Source organism: Muntiacus reevesi, chromosome 18, assembly GCF_963930625.1.
Source record: "Muntiacus reevesi chromosome 18, mMunRee1.1, whole genome shotgun sequence".
Lineage (NCBI taxonomy): Eukaryota > Metazoa > Chordata > Mammalia > Artiodactyla > Cervidae > Muntiacus > Muntiacus reevesi.
Genome location: NC_089266.1, coordinates 18,855,531 through 18,870,640, shown reverse-complemented (window position 1 = coordinate 18,870,640; position 15,110 = coordinate 18,855,531). Strand labels below are relative to the sequence as shown.

Genomic DNA, 15,110 nt, shown 5'->3' with positions numbered 1-15,110 from the left:
ACAATGGATGCTAGGTAGCTGGTAAAATGAATGGGAATATAAGAAACAGAGGGTACACTATATTGTTTAGCAAAAAAAATCAAAGTGTAGAACATTTTCCATTTATGGGGAAAAGGATATCTACATACACACATGTACTTACCTGGTGGCTCAGTGGTGAAGAATCCACCTGCCAATGCAGGAGACTCGGGTTCAATCCCTGGGTCGGGAAGATTCCCTGGAGAAGAAAATGCCAACCCACTCCAGTATTCTTACCTGGGAAATCCCATGGGCAGAGGAGCCGGGCAGGCTACAGTCTATGGGGTTGCAAGAGTCAGACACAGCTTAGTTGACTAAACAATAACAACATACACACATGTATCCAAACGTGTGCATGGCACACATGCATGGTACTTTTCTAAAAGGATATACTTAGAACTGGCTTCCCCTGAGGGAGAGGTATTGAAGGTTTGGGGTAAGGTTTACTAAGCCTTTTTGTATTATTTGAATTTATTACGGTTCCTATACAGTATTTGCTTTTTAATTAAATGTTTAAGTTCCACTTTAAAAACGTTACCCATTTTATATATCAGTGCTTTTGTATCAAAATATGAAGATTAGGTTGCCAAAGAGGTTTGATAATACTGAGCTAGTCTAATTGCCCCCTGCTGTAGATGGTGAGCTGGAGATCAGAAAGGCTCTTTTTCTGCCCAGGCTCTTTCTGTCTGGAGGAAAGTCACCCAGTTTTCTCTCAGTTTTTTATTCAGAGGGGGAAAAAAAGCAATGCTTCTTATAAAAGAGTTAGTGCTAATGGAGGAATTTATAAAACATCTAGGGGCAGGGGATGTTTAGGGACTGCCTGTTTGCAGGATCACTCAACTCCTAAAATGCCACGCAGTCATCTTCATGTGAGGCGACCCTGAGACTCACCCCTATCCCCTTTCTTAGGAACATAAATCTTACCTGCCTCATTGGCGGTGGTGGGCCACTCCAATTAAGAATATTCCAATCAGTTACACAATAACAAAGCTGGAATTTTTAAAAATTAAATAAAAAGATTATTCCTAAGCCAATAATTTTCTGGTACTGGAAAGATGTTCAATAAATACTGCATGAATATAATCATCACAGAACCTATAACTAGATCAGAAGGGTAAATTTTTAAATGATGATCATTAGAAAAAGCAAACATAAAAGCTAAGCAGAAAAGTATAAAAGAAAATCAACTATGATAAGAAGGACAAAAAAAGACCATTTCTTCATAATATAAGACATTTATTTTGGTTACAGTTTTAGTGTTTTAACACTGATTTGTGATATGACAGACAGTAAACTTATTTTTTTTCAAACCAGTTTAATACCTTTCCCTTTTCTGTCCAGAAAATTGATGCTTTCACAATCAAATTACCCTAAAAGCTGACAGCAGGTAAGTTAAGCTTCCAACCAATCTGTTCTCTCAACCGGAGATGGCCTCTCTTTCCAATCAGGATAAAATCTTGACTTGGAAGGACCATCATTGTCAGCTCTTCAGTGATTCTTGATGCCGGTTTTATGACAGAAAATTTCCTGTGAGAAAAGCTAACATCTTCATATTTTAAGATCAGTGCTTATTTCGATTAAAACATTAGCATCTTAACATTGTGACACAAAAGGCACCAACATTTTCCCAAGCATCCATCACCATGGGTGGAACATAGCGCCACCTGCTGGTCATCATGTTACACACCCTATAATTTCCAGGTGGCGGTCCAAGTAAATGGGGATTCTTGTTAACAACCCTATGGTGTCAGAGACAAAAGGGACCTTGGAGGTCTTCAAGTTTAGTCCCCTTGCTTGAAAGATGGTGACTTCTGCTCTTCAGCTAACTTGGAGTGGCGGGGAAACAGACCAGCCTGTGGAACATGTACTGCTTCAGAACTGAGAAGAAAACCATTTGGTGCTCTCATCTGGTCTAGATGGGGGCCTCCCAGTCAAAGAAAGAGGCCAGGTCAGAGGAGGGGATAGAGGCACCCTGAGTTCCTGTTCCATCACTTCCCCGTGGCAGAGGGGGAAGCTGTTCAGATGGGCATGTGTTGGCTCTTACACGACAGAAGTTGATTTTGTTTTTACTCAAAGAAGTAGGAGCCACAGCTCATGAAGGAAACATAGGGTTTCTGGGACTAAAGACTATGAAGAAATCCCAAGTTATCAGGAGAAAAGTAGCCCCAAAGTGACGGCAGTAATTCTCCCCATGGCCTTTTCTCCAGCATGTCCCCACAAAGAGGCCTTCAAGAGGTCCTGTCAGCAGACCTAAGTAGCTGAGGCTGTCCCGTGTGAGGACCACTGCCTGGGTGTGGGAGAGGGACCTCAGCCCCAGCTCCTGAGCCTCTTCCGGAAGTGGAGCAGAAAGCTCTGACTTAGGATGCTCTGTGTTTCCGAGAAGAAGAGCCACACATTCTAACCCAATTGGGGACCCACATTTCTTCCTTTTCCTGCAGCAGGCCCCCCTCCCCTCCCCCGGCACCATGGCTTGCACTTTTGTCCTCTGGCTACAAAGCTAACTGGCCCTCCTGCACGGGGGCTGGGTCAATAGCATGCACAGCGCACCAAGACCTTCCCAAGGGCTCATTTCTTGAGGAGGAGTGTATAGGAGAGGAAGAATTCCGCTTCAGAGAGCAGTCAGCCTGGTTTCACCTCAGCTCTGCCTTTGAGCTGGGCAGCCCTGAGCACCCCACCCCTAATCACTCTGAACCCCAGTCCCTTTTCTTAAAGGTTCCGATACATGAATGAGCCCGATGCCAAGTTAATAAGGTTATTGTGAGGATCAAGTTAGATGAAGTGGAAGAGTTATTTGGCCTCTGTGAGGGTCACAGTGGGGAAGAAGGCTGTTTCACTTGGGTGGGTCTATGGGGGCAGCCTGGTATCTGAAAAAGAAGACAGATTCTAGTCTGTTTGGGGCGGCTGCAGTCACAGAGTAAAGGGGACATCCAGGCTGGGCGGTGCTGCTTCTGTCAAGATAGAGATCATTACCCCTGGGTGTTAAGCCCCAAGGCACACCTGCCTCTCCTCCACCTAGCTGGAAGCTTCTGGTCAATTCTTGAAAAGGCATATTTCCCACCTCCACATGGTCAGAACCACTGCCTGAATTGAAACTTAAAACTGAATTTTAAATATTCAACAAAAGTCCCTGATATTTCATTTCAGGTAAGACTCCTTTGCAAATCCTTGCAAGGGATCCTACCACCAAGTCAGGCTTCTGGGAGCTTGATAGACCCACCAGAACAACGCCCTGCATATATTTGGTGCTCAAGGGAAAAAAAAAAGAGTTTAATTCCACAAACTTTTATCAGACGTCTATGTGCTAAGCTCCAGGGTGCAGAGCTGAGGACCACCTCTCTGCCATTAGGGAACCTGAAGACAACGGCACCGCATCGCTTGCCCTGATGACAATCATGCCAAGTGCTAACAAGACTGTGTTCAAAACAAAACTCCTCTATTCTGACAAATGTGTACAGACGTGTGAGTGTTCACAGCTTCCAGCATCATCCTAAAAAGTCCTTGCAAAGGCTGTTTCTTTTTGTTTCTTTGCTCTACCATCAATAAAGGTGCCATTTGGATGTTCTGTCATGTTCCCTTTCTGCCTGGCTGAGTCGTTTTTGCTCCCAAGGCTCCAGGACCTTTTCTGGCAGCAGAGAGCTGTAAGACCTACCTGTGAGTGGGCAGGGTGTGAGCCTGGGCCCGTTCAACCCCCCGTTTGTCCAGCCACTGGCTATGTTGCTCTCATACACACACACACACACACACACACGCACAACACATGTGCTATAATTGGCCAATTTCCTCCTCCTGTTCTTGGAATAGCAACTGAGACAAAAAGCAGTGAGCACGAGTGGCTTGGGCTCGCCAACACTATAATTTAGGACAAAACCCTTGTAATTCTCCAAATGGTGGGGTTTTTAAATAGGCTGGACTTCAACACCCTGTTTTCTAAAAAAGAAAAATAAAACTGCCTAAGGAACTACTCTTCTAACGGACCAAGGGACTGAGAGCCAAGTATCCCTAAAAGGCGGATTCTGAACTCAAGCCTTCTAAGGAGTCACATTTTTCAAACTACTGATCTAGGACAGTCCTTCAAGGAGGGGGATGTGCTTGCCCACACAAGGGCCTCGTTGTTTCGGTATCTTTAATCCTAAGGAAATCGTCAAAATGCAGTTACTTGATGAGCATTTCCACCCATGGACAACTGACCCCAGCCAGCTGCAGACCTCATGACGTGTCTCTGTGAGCAGGGCGTGGACGGCTGTGAGGATAAGGGGGAGACAGACACAGTGGGGGAGAGGGGCCCACATTTGCATAGTTCCTTTACAGAGGCCCCTCAGGAAGGGCCCAGGGGTGGGGGCTTGGAGTGGGGGGCGGGGGAGGTCAGGAGGGGCCCCCGTGAGCATCTCAGGCCTCACACTTCCACAGACCTCTTGCCCTGGGTCGTCCAGGAGAAGCACGCCTGTCACAGGCCTTCACCCTGGGCCCCACCTCAGGGCGAGGACGTCATAAACGGCAGGCGCAGGACACGCCCGGGAGCAGGACGCCCTCCTCAGCAAGCTTCTTTATATGCTCCCCAGGGGAAAGCGGCCCAGGGCCGTGTTGGGACAGACGCGTGGGCAAGTGCCTGGTGATGCTGGGAGCAGGGTACACTGTGTTTCCTAAACATGGCAGCCTGTGACATCACAACCAGGGACCCCCACCCCCGTCTGACCTCTAGAGAAGAGGCAGTGGGGGCGCCCTAGAGTTTCAATTTTCCCTCCTTGACGAGTCTGTCATTGAGCTGGCAGAGCTGGGCCAGGAAACCGTCGTTGGGGCCGATCTCACGGTTCTGCCTGACGATGCTCAGGGCGGACTTGACATCCATCTTCTGACGCATCATGAGGTACGCGATGACGAGGGTCGGGGAGCGGCTGTAACCCTCACGGCAGTGGACCAGCACTCGGCCTGTGAGAGACGGGGATGCGGTGAGCGGGGGCTGGCCCGCCACACCTCAACTCCAGTCAAAACTCTTGCCAGGAAATGCACGTGCAAATAACACTGCCAGACCAGCCTGGGCCCACCAGAATGGCTAAGATGAAAAAGATCAATACAAAACACACACAGCACTGTCAGGGATGTGGAGCATAGCTAGGACTTTGATCTGTGGCTGGGGAAAGTGAAAAAGAAAGTGATAGTCGCTCAGTCGTGTCCGACTCTTTGTGACCCCATAGACTATTCAGTTCCTGGAATTCTCCAGGCCAGAATACTGGAGTGGGTAGCCATTCCCTTCTCCAGGGGATCTTCCCAACCCAGGGATCAAACCCAGGTCTCCCACATTGCAGGCAGATTCTTTACCAACTGAGCCACCAGGGAAGTCCAAGAATACAGGAGTGGGTAGCTTATCTCTTCTCCAACAGATCTTCTCGACCCAGGAATTGAACCAGGGTCTCCTGCATTGCAGGTGGATTCTTTACCAGCTGAGCTACCGTGGTTGGGGGAGGGGATGTAAACTGGCACACAGCTTCAGGAAACCATGTGGTGGGATCTACTCAAGCTGACCACGTGCATCCCCCAGGGCCTGGCAATTCTATCCCAGATCCACGCGAGATAGGACTGCATACACGTCTGCTAAAAGAATCCCACCAGGACGTCATAGGCAGCACTAGTCACAACAGCCCCAAACTGGAAACTCCCAAAGGCCCATCAACAGAAGAGTAGAAAAATACTACGTCTGAATAGTCTACAACTTCCCAGATATAAATTGGATGAAACACACAAACAGGATGTATATGATCCCACAGAGTAGAAGAGTCAGGGGAATTCGCTGGTGGTCCAGTGGTTAGGACACGGGGCTACTACTACAGGGGGCAGTGGTTCAATCCCTGGTTAGGGAACTAGATCCCATATGCTGCAAGGTGTGGCCAAAGACAAAACCGGAAAAAAACAAAAAGGGCCAGCAAAACTGGGCTATGTGGTTAGAAGTTTGGATAGTGCTGTGGAGGTGGGAGATGTGACACTGGGAGGAACACGTGGAGATTCTGGGGTGCTGGTCAGGTTTAGTTTCTTGATCTGGGGGTTGGTAGTGAAGGACAGGGAAATCTGGCATGCTGTCCATGGGGTTGCAAAGAGTCAGACACAGCTTAGCAACTGAACAACAAAAACACAGGTGTGTGCAGTGCGCTGATCTACACACTGTGATATGGGCACTAACCTACATGAATTTTCTATTTCAAGCAAAAGCAAAACATGAAAACCACCCAAATGTCCATCAACAGGTAAATGGATAAACAAACTGTGGAACGTCCATCCAACAGAACACTACTCAGCATTAAAAAGTCATTCCTGCTACGCGGAACAGCACGGAAGAAACAAAAGAATTACACTGAGTGAAAGAGGCCAGACGGAAAAAGCGTGCATACTGTGCAACTCCATTTACATAAAACTCTACAAAAATGTACACTAGTGTCTAGTGATAGAAAGCAGATCAGTGGTTACTTGGGAATGGAGGAGAGAGAGGAGCAGAAGGGAGAGGTCTCAAAGGGACGTGAAGGAAATCTGTGAGGTGATGGACAAACTCACCATCTTGGGTGTACTTATGGCTTCACAGATGTATACATATGTCAAAACTTACCAAACTCTACTATGTGTAGTTTAGGGAATGTCAATTAATGCCTCAACAAAACTATTTCAAAATAAAAGGACCATGAATGTCAAATACAAACACAGAGAATCAAAACAATGTATGTATGTGTTAGTTCAGCTGTATTCCACTCTTTGTGACCCCAAGGACTGCAGCCTGCCAGGCTCCTCTGTCCGTGGAATTCTCCAGGTAAGAATAGTGGAGTGGGTTGCCATGCCCTCCTCCAGGGGATCTTCCTGAACCAGGGATCAAATGTAGGAGACCAGCGTACACTGCAGACAGCTTCTTTATGGCATGAGCCACCAGGGAGACTACTAAGTCCGGCCCCTCTCCCTGCCTCTGATATCATCTCCTCGTTCCCCTCCTCCCTGCAATCCAGCCGGCCAGCCCCTTGGCCTGCGAAAAGTGAAAGTCTTAGTTGCTCGGGCCTGTCTGACTCTTTGCGACCCCTCGGACTGGAGCCAGCTTGCAACACCTCTTTTCCCAGGGGTTTGCTCCAGGGTCCTGAGAAGGTCTTTCCTGCCCACCTTCTAAAGCCACAATCCCACTCTATACCCCGTCATCCCTTTTCTCCCTGCTTTAGTTCCCCCACCCCCTGACAGGCCACACATCTTTTTCACTTGTTTACTGTCATCTCCCCCCAAAATGTTAGCTCCTCAAGGGCAGGGATGCCTGTCTGTTTTGCTCCCTGTTGTATCCCCAGCACTGGATGAAGGAAGGAAGGAATGGTCAGGAGAGGCCAGAGCATCATCAACAAGGTTCCCCTAATCTTTTATCAAAGTGGGGAGGCCCCTTGAGCAAGAAGCTTTGCCTTCTCTTATCCCTACCCTCTCCTGACACAGAGTGTGCTCAGTTCAGGTCTTCATCTCTCACCTGTGCCCCTTCGCCTCCAAACTGAGCTTTCCCTCCACCCTCATCCTCCACCAACCTACACAACAGCTGGAGGGAGCTTTCTCAAATATAAATGTGACCTGTCACCATTAGTCAGGTAACATAGTCACCAAATTGTCACTTACCAGGCTAACCACCCACGGCCCCGACCCCTTTCCAGGCTATTTCTCACCTTTGTCTCTTCGCTTATATTGTTCCTCCTTTTGGAATACCCTCTCCCTCTTGGAAACCTGGCAAACTCCTATTCATCCTTAAGACCCCAGCTCAACTATTTCCTTTGTCAGCATAGGGACTGAGAACCCCAATCCTTGAAGACATGGGAATCTGGGTTTAAATTTTAACTTGCTGGTTGTGATGGTTAAATGTGTCAACTTGGCTTGTCTATGACACCCAATTGCTTGGTCAAACACTAGTCTACAAGAGATTTTGTAGATGTAATGAACACTTCCCATCAGTTGACTTTATGTAAAGGTCACCCTTGATAAGGTGCATGGACCTCATCAAATCAGTTAAAGATCTTAAGAGCAAAAAACTGAGGTTTCCTGGAGAAGAAAGAATTCTGTCTGCAGAAGTCCTGCCTCAGTTTCCAGCCTGCCTGACAGATTTCAGATTTGCCAGCCCCATGACCATATGAGCCAATCCCCTAAAATAAATAATATATGTATATTCTATTGGTTCTGTTTTCCTGGAGAACCTGGGCCAATACCCTGGTTATCACCCTATGACCCACCTAAGAATACTGTGCCTCAGTTTCCTCATCTAAGCTAATATACCCATGGCCCAAGATGCCTGAAGATTCAGGGAAAAGATATATAAGAGCCTCAAACTAGTGCCTGGTAGACATGAACATTCAATAAATAAATATGAGCCCACACTACCAGCCTTCTGCTGGCACCTGGGGCATCCTCTTCTATAGCAGTCCAGCCCTGTGTTTCTGCTGGTCACACACAGACCAACCCTCCTCTGCCAGAGTGTGAGTTCCTTAAAGGCAAGGACTATAGGGTATTGATTCTGGATACCCTACAATTCCCAGCATATACTAAGTGTTCAATAAATATTTGCGGATCAGCTGAGTGAATGATTCCCCACCAACACTTCTGCATGGGCATTACTGTGAAGGAAACCTGCTGACCCAGAGTCAAACAGTCTCTTCTATTCCCATGACCCTAGCCCCAAAACACAACCTTATTTTCCCAATGCTCTCAGGGTAGAAATGGGGGGGGGGGGGGTTCTCTACTTCTCTGCCCAGTCAGTCTCTGGCCAATGGATCCAAAGTATTCAGAGTAGGGCTTTCCCTGTTTCCATCCTGGCAATGGGACCCTCTGCAGAGCAACTACCTCATTGCCTAGAACCTGGAACAGACTCAGCATGCACAGAACTCATAGAGCCAATAAGCAAGGGGAGAGGTCAAAGTCCATCCTTCCAGGCGCTGCCCATACACCACCTCCTCCAGGAAGTCTCCCTTGATCTTCCCAGCTGGAAATGACTGCTTCCTTCTCTGAGGGTCCCTGGCCAATTCCCCCACCCCAAAGTGATGGGCCCCCAGCTCCCTCGAGCCCTGCACAGTGTTGGAGGCCAGTGTATTTCTGTTGGCTCACTTGACCAATCAATCCTATAAGTACTTCCACTAGGCATTAAAACCCATGGAATTTTTTCCTGTCACTGGTTCAGTACTCCAGTGTACCTGCTACATGCCCGATCTATGTCAGGTGCTAGGGAGACAGACAACAGACAGTGGACTCAGACTGCAGGCAGGCTTCATGGATGAATGGACACAACATCCAGGGCTCAAGCATGAGGCAGGGTCTGCCAGAGGATGGGTCAGGAAGATGCAGAGAGAGCCTTCCAGACAAATGACCCAACCCACATGGGCTAAGGCAGGAGGTCACACAAAGTCAGAGTATGTTCCCAGTTGCATGGAAAGAGGAAACCGTCAGGGAGCTCTAAGTTGCCTGAATGAATGACCAATGGATATACAGGAAGAGCAAAATTCATCCCCTTAACCGGGCCCCTCACTCTTGTCTACAGCGGAGCTCCGTATAGCTGGAGAGGAGGCATGTGATGTGTACGAGGCTGGGGAGGACCACAGCGGGCCTGATGATAAAGACTACAGATATCTCAGGCAATCAAACCTCCCTCCTGGGCCCCAATTGTGTGATAACCAGTGGCTTGTAAACTCTGTCCGCTGGAAATCACTGCTGTGGGGAGGCTGCTGGGACAAGTAGCATCAGGGAAGCAGAGACAGGCTAGAATCAGGCGGACAGGGCTGATCATGCCTCAGTGGGAGTTGCTCCCCCTGGCCAGGTTTGGGTCGGGAGGAAGAAAGGGGCTGGAGAAAGCGGCAGGAAGGTAAAGGCAGATGCTGAGAGAATCAAGCTAAAAGCAGAAAGGGCAAGCAGCCCAGCCTGCTCAGCTGCTGTCTGCCCTCTGGCCTTCTAGGATTTCTCTCTGGCATGCCTCACCTGACAGCCAGCACTCCAGCAGTTCTACTTCGGTCCTGCCTTATATTCTGGACCCGCAGGAAGCATTTAAAAACTGGGCCAAAGTTTGCTGACTCCCAGCCTAAGCCAATCGGGGCTGCCCCCCTCCCCTCGCCAGGCAATACATATGACCCAGCTCTCACCAGTGAGGTGAGGGGGACTCCACTGGGTGGTTTCTAGGGACTACTTTATTTGTTCTTAAGAAAAGAGAAGGGGCATCCCTGGTGGTCCAGTGGCTAGGACTCTGTGCTCCCAAAGCAGGGGGTCCAAGTTCCATCCCTGGTCAGGGAACAAGATCCCACATGTTGCAACTAAAGACCCCATGTTTCTGCATAGAAGACTGAAGAGCCTACATACTGCAACTATGACCGGGTGAAGGCAAATAAGGAAGTAAATATTAAAAGAAGAAGAAAAACAGGGAGAAACATGAGGAAGAGATGGTGGCGTCATCTATTGCTGCACTTTATCCTGTTGGGAGGTGGTAACCAGATCTACCACAGCCGTCTTGGGATCATCAGGGGAGTTCCCAGCACTGAGGGTGGAAGAAGAGTCCTAAAGCCACGAGAGCTTTGGCATCAACCAGCCCTGGAGCTGGTCACCTCAGGATTTCTTATCACAGAAAAGAATAAATCTTCACTACTGCAGCTATCTGAATAGGGGAGGGGGGCTGGCAATCAACCCTCAACCAAAGTCAATGTAAACACAAGGGCCCCGAGGCTGCCATACCTGTGTCACGTGTGGTCACCTAACAGGCAGCCCGGTGAGCAGAGAGAGACCCAAAGCTCTCAGCCATTCACACAAGAGCCAGAAAACATCAGGTTTTCCAAGAAAAGGCCTGTCATGTGCTTGTTTTCTAAAAGAGTCAAGTTCAACCTGCCTCTCAATAAAGCTCGACTCCAATAAAAATTGATTTTAAAAAAAGCTGCCTCCCACCGTTTCCTGGGTGGCAGGTCCCTTACCGTTCTTATGAGCCAGAGCCTGGTCGATGAAGTCTGCCGCCTTTTCAAAGTAGGCGCTGAGGTTGAACTCTTGTGTGTCATTGGCCTTGATGCCCAGGTAGGTGATGCCGGAGTCCTTGTAGAAGTTGGCATTGGTGTTGACATGCATGAAGGACCTGCCCTCAGCTGCATTCAGGACATGGGTGATGCCCAGCTTCTGCAGCTTGGGGATGTCTTGAGCCACAGACCTGGACAGGAAACAGCAGCAGGGGAGGATCAACTGACTACCTGGCAGCCCTCAGGGGAGGAAGATGGAGAAGAGAGACCCTAAGCCTCTTGGCTCAGAACGGAACCTTCTGTGCTCTGGCCCCTGCTGGCTTCTCCAGCCTCAGCTTATGACCCTCTGCCCTCATTCCAGCTAGCTCCAATTACCTGCCACAAATAGCCTGGGTGCTTTCATGCCCACACTGTTCCCGCTACCTGGAATGCCCTTCTCCACCTTCTTCATAAAGGTGCACCCTCTCATATCTCATCTCCCTTGGCAGCATTTCCTGATCTCCCCTTCATCCAGCATCATGCTCTCGATACTGTGGTGGTGGTATCACCAAGAGGCTAAAAATGGAGCCAGACTCCAGACAGCCCTGTCACTTACTCAGCTTGAACAAGTCACTTAACCTTTCTATGCCTCAGTTTCCCTGTCTATAAAATGATGATGATAACAGTACCTACTCCTGGGGCTGTTGTTAGTGTTAAATGAGCTGTTCTATAGACAGAGTCTGACACTGTGGTCAGGGCCACTACCCTAATGCTTAATTGTGCTTATTTGTTTAGATGTCCAGGCTGTGAGCTCCTGATGGAGGAACCATGTCTGCTTCATGTCCGTATGCCCTGCACGTGCTCTGGTACCTGGCACACACAGTAGGTACTGAAGGAATTTGTGGTGAATCAGTGAAGAATGAAATCAGCACAGCCCAGCAGCCTTCTTCCTTGGATTGTAGAGTGCAGCAGCCCCCTTCCATCCCCTAGAGGGATGCTTCCTGCCATAGTCCACTAGCCACGTCTCTGAAGCTTTCCTGGGTGAGTAAGCACTTGGGGAGCCAGTGGAGGTTACAAAACATTCAATCTGAATAGTCAAAGGGCTGCTTTATTTCATCTCACAACAACATCCCAGTTCAAACAGCAGTTTACACTTTACACAAGGCCTTCTCCTGCGTGATCTTGTTTGCCTGTCACATCAGCCCTGGGAGGAAGGAAGGACAGAGCTTCCACTCTGGCCTGACAGGACAGACAAAAGACATGCATATGCTCTCAAGGGCTGCTGTATGGCAGGGCTGGGAGGAGGCCTCTTTTCTCCCGACACAAGGCCTGCTCTATCTTCCCCCTCATTCTGCTTCTCATGCCCACATCAACCACAAATCTCGCGAGGCAGAAAACAGGGCTCCTCCAGGTTTCACTCTGCCCTGTGAGCCCTGATCAGGGGCCCTGATTTTGTTAAAGCACTCCTGACTGCAAGGGGTGGGGGAGAAATAGGTACTCAGTCAATCCTCCCTGTGGAGCACTCCCCATGCCCCTGTCTGTGTCAAGGTCAGACTTGCTTAAAGGCAAGGGATGTGTTTTCTACCGTGGCCATTGGCACGTGCCACCCTGGACCACCACCAGACGTCCACATCTTTGTTTTCCACCTTGTAAGTGGTGACAGCTGACTGAGCCAAACTGCCCAAGAGAGCAGGGTTTCCAAGAGTGCCAAGGCCCCTTGCTGCTTGGGTGGAGGGAGAGGGGCTTATTCTCAGAACTCGGCAATTACTGAGGACTCTGGATGAGATTCTGGTACCCTTAGTTAGCTATCAGGACACTGCACGCAACTGTAAAGTAGTGGCTCATTAAAAAGGCTCTAAAATAACTAACTGTGAAGAGTCATTGCCATTCATCTTCCTTCTCGAATAAAGTCGACATTCAACAACTTTACCATCGCTACTGCGAATGATGGCTTGTCTGGTGGCTCAGACAGTAAAGAATCTGCCTGCAATGCGGGAGACCCAGGTTTGATTCCTGGGTTGGGAAGATCCTGTGGGGAAGGGCATGGCTACTGACTCCAGCATTCTTGCCTGGGAAATTACATGGACAGAGGAGGCTGGTGGGCTACAGTCCATAGGTGCGCAGAGTCAGACACGACTGAGCAATTAACACACAGTGAATGAACCTTGTTCAGTGCCTGACACCAGTGATGCTCCATATGGTGAATGAGTGATGGATGAATGCGGCTGGCCCCCATGAAACTGGGACCTGCCTTTTAGACCCCCCCTAGTTCTGTGATGACCCCCATTTTTGCAGCAGTCCTTGGCAAAGTAAGCATCAGGTCCTAGTCCAGGACCTGGGATACAGACATGAACAAGATATTAACCCTAACCTCACAAGCCCTCACCTGCTCTGGGCCACCATTTCTTCCTGTGAAAAAGGAGAGAACCGGGTTAGACATGTGGTCTCTGGGCCCATGGAGCTTAGGGCCTCAGGGTCTCATGAAAACCCAACCTGCGCCCTCCGGAGGCTACACAGGCATGGGAATCTATTTTTAACTTTTGGCTTAGATTTCAACACCTCTCAGAATGGCTATCACTAGTTCTCTCCTGCTGCTGAGAAATTCTTACTAGTAGTTTGACTATGAGAAAATGAGAAAATCGATTTGGTAAGAACTCCTGAGTGATAAATAATAAATGCATTTCCTGATGGCGAGAAGGTCGGCAGCCTTTGCTAAGTGATGGCTCAGGTTCTCAGGGGTTTTATCATTGGGTCGTTCTAGAATTGTAGGTAAATCAAACCCTAAGGGGAAGGTAGGGGGAGGAGCGAGGAAACCTGGGCCCAGATCTCTGAACCCCCAAGTTTGGGATATGTCAATTCTCCGATCTAAGCCTGCCTCGCCGGGAAAATTCCACGCCCGAATTGTGACGTCAGCCCGTTGCCATGGCAGCGAAGGCAGACATTCCGCGGTGACCTCACTGCAGAACCAGGCAGCTGTCACATGACGCGCGGGCCGGAGACCGGTCGGGAGACAGAGGGCCACCTGTTAAGTGAACCTGGTCGCCCCGACACCGCCCAAGGCCGAGCACCTAGAGGGTGGAGGCCTCGGGCCGGACGCCGGCTGCCCGAGCGGCCCCGGGTCTCCACCACCCAGGGAAGGGAAGGACAGAGCGGGGATGGGGCGGGGTCCGGCCCCTCCGCCCCACGCACTAAAGGTGGGCGGTGACTCCAGCCCCCGCCCAGCCCCGGCCCCGGCTTCCGGAGGAGCGACCCCGCCCCGGCTCCCCCCACCCGCGCCGGCCGACGCCCCCACCCCAGCCCTCGGGTGGGCGGGGCGCCCCGGGGAGGGGCTGGAGGGGCGTCTCGGGGCCCGGGAGAGGCGACTCACGCGTTGCCCACGTAGATCCTGGGGGTGACCTCGTTGCAGGGCTGGCTCGGGAGGCTGTAGCAGCCGCTGCCATCCGAGAGCAGGTCGTTGAGATCCTGCACGGAGAGCTCGAACGGGCCCGACATGGCGGCGGCAGGGCCCTGCACGCCCGGGCAGCCGCGAGCGAGGGGAGAGCGGCCGGGTCAGCTGGGCGGGGGCTCCGGAGCCGGGACCCGCCCCGTCCCGCCCCGGAGGCGGGCCCGCAAGGCGCGGGAAGCGGCGAAGCGCGGGCGCCCAGGCGCGCTCAGCTCAGGGAAGTATGCGCGCTGCTTGGCACCCGGGGGACTCGGGGAAAGACTTCTGGGCCTGAGTCCGGGACGGAATGCTGCCACCCTGGAGTTTCCGAAAGTCCGCTTCCCACCCCCCGTTGAGGCATGGACGTTCAGTAACTCCACTGGACTAAATGCAGGGCGCAATAAAAGTTTTTCTGGACCGAGGGTACACCCAAGTGTCGCTTAATTTTCTCTGGATTACAGGGACAACCGGGTTCCGATTGTGAGCTCTGCCTGCTGCGGACCAGCAGCGTTGGCTTCACCCGGGAGCTGGTCAGAAATGCCAAATCTCCGCCCCAGCTCAGACCTGCTAAGTGAGGATGTGCATTTTACAAGCCCGGGATCCCTACGAAGGTTAAAGGCTGAGAAGCCCAACTCGGGGACACATTTCTTCCTGCCTTCAATGGGAGTCGGCATCGTGCCTAAAGCTTGGGCTTGCAGACAAACATGGCATTCTGGCCCTGGGCA

The 15,110-nt window shown here is 50.4% G+C and overlaps 1 protein-coding gene across 1 annotated transcript; it reads right to left on the bottom strand.

The window, feature by feature from the left end:
• Positions 1-1,233: 1,233 nt before the first annotated feature.
• DUSP3 (dual specificity phosphatase 3) lies at positions 1,234-14,602 on the bottom strand. The gene is made up of 3 exons (XM_065908587.1): positions 14,332-14,602; positions 10,950-11,176; positions 1,234-4,944 (listed from the first exon to the last, which is right to left on the bottom strand). Exons 1-3 carry the CDS (start codon positions 14,454-14,456, stop codon positions 4,739-4,741), a joined length of 558 nt encoding a protein of 185 aa, XP_065764659.1. The 5' UTR covers positions 14,457-14,602; the 3' UTR covers positions 1,234-4,738.
• Between the last annotated feature and the right edge of the window lie 508 nt (positions 14,603-15,110).

Coding starts and splice junctions, on each gene's coding strand:
- DUSP3 (XM_065908587.1), bottom strand. CDS start 14,456: ATGTCGGGCCCGTTCGAGCTCTCCGTGCAGGATCTCAACGACCTGCTC. Junction 11,177..14,331: donor AGGATCTACGTGGGCAACGC/GTGAGTCGCCTC, acceptor TTTCCTGTCCAG/GTCTGTGGCTCAAGACATCC. Junction 4,945..10,949: donor GGCTCTGGCTCATAAGAACG/GTAAGGGACCTG, acceptor CGTCTCTCACAG/GCCGAGTGCTGGTCCACTGC.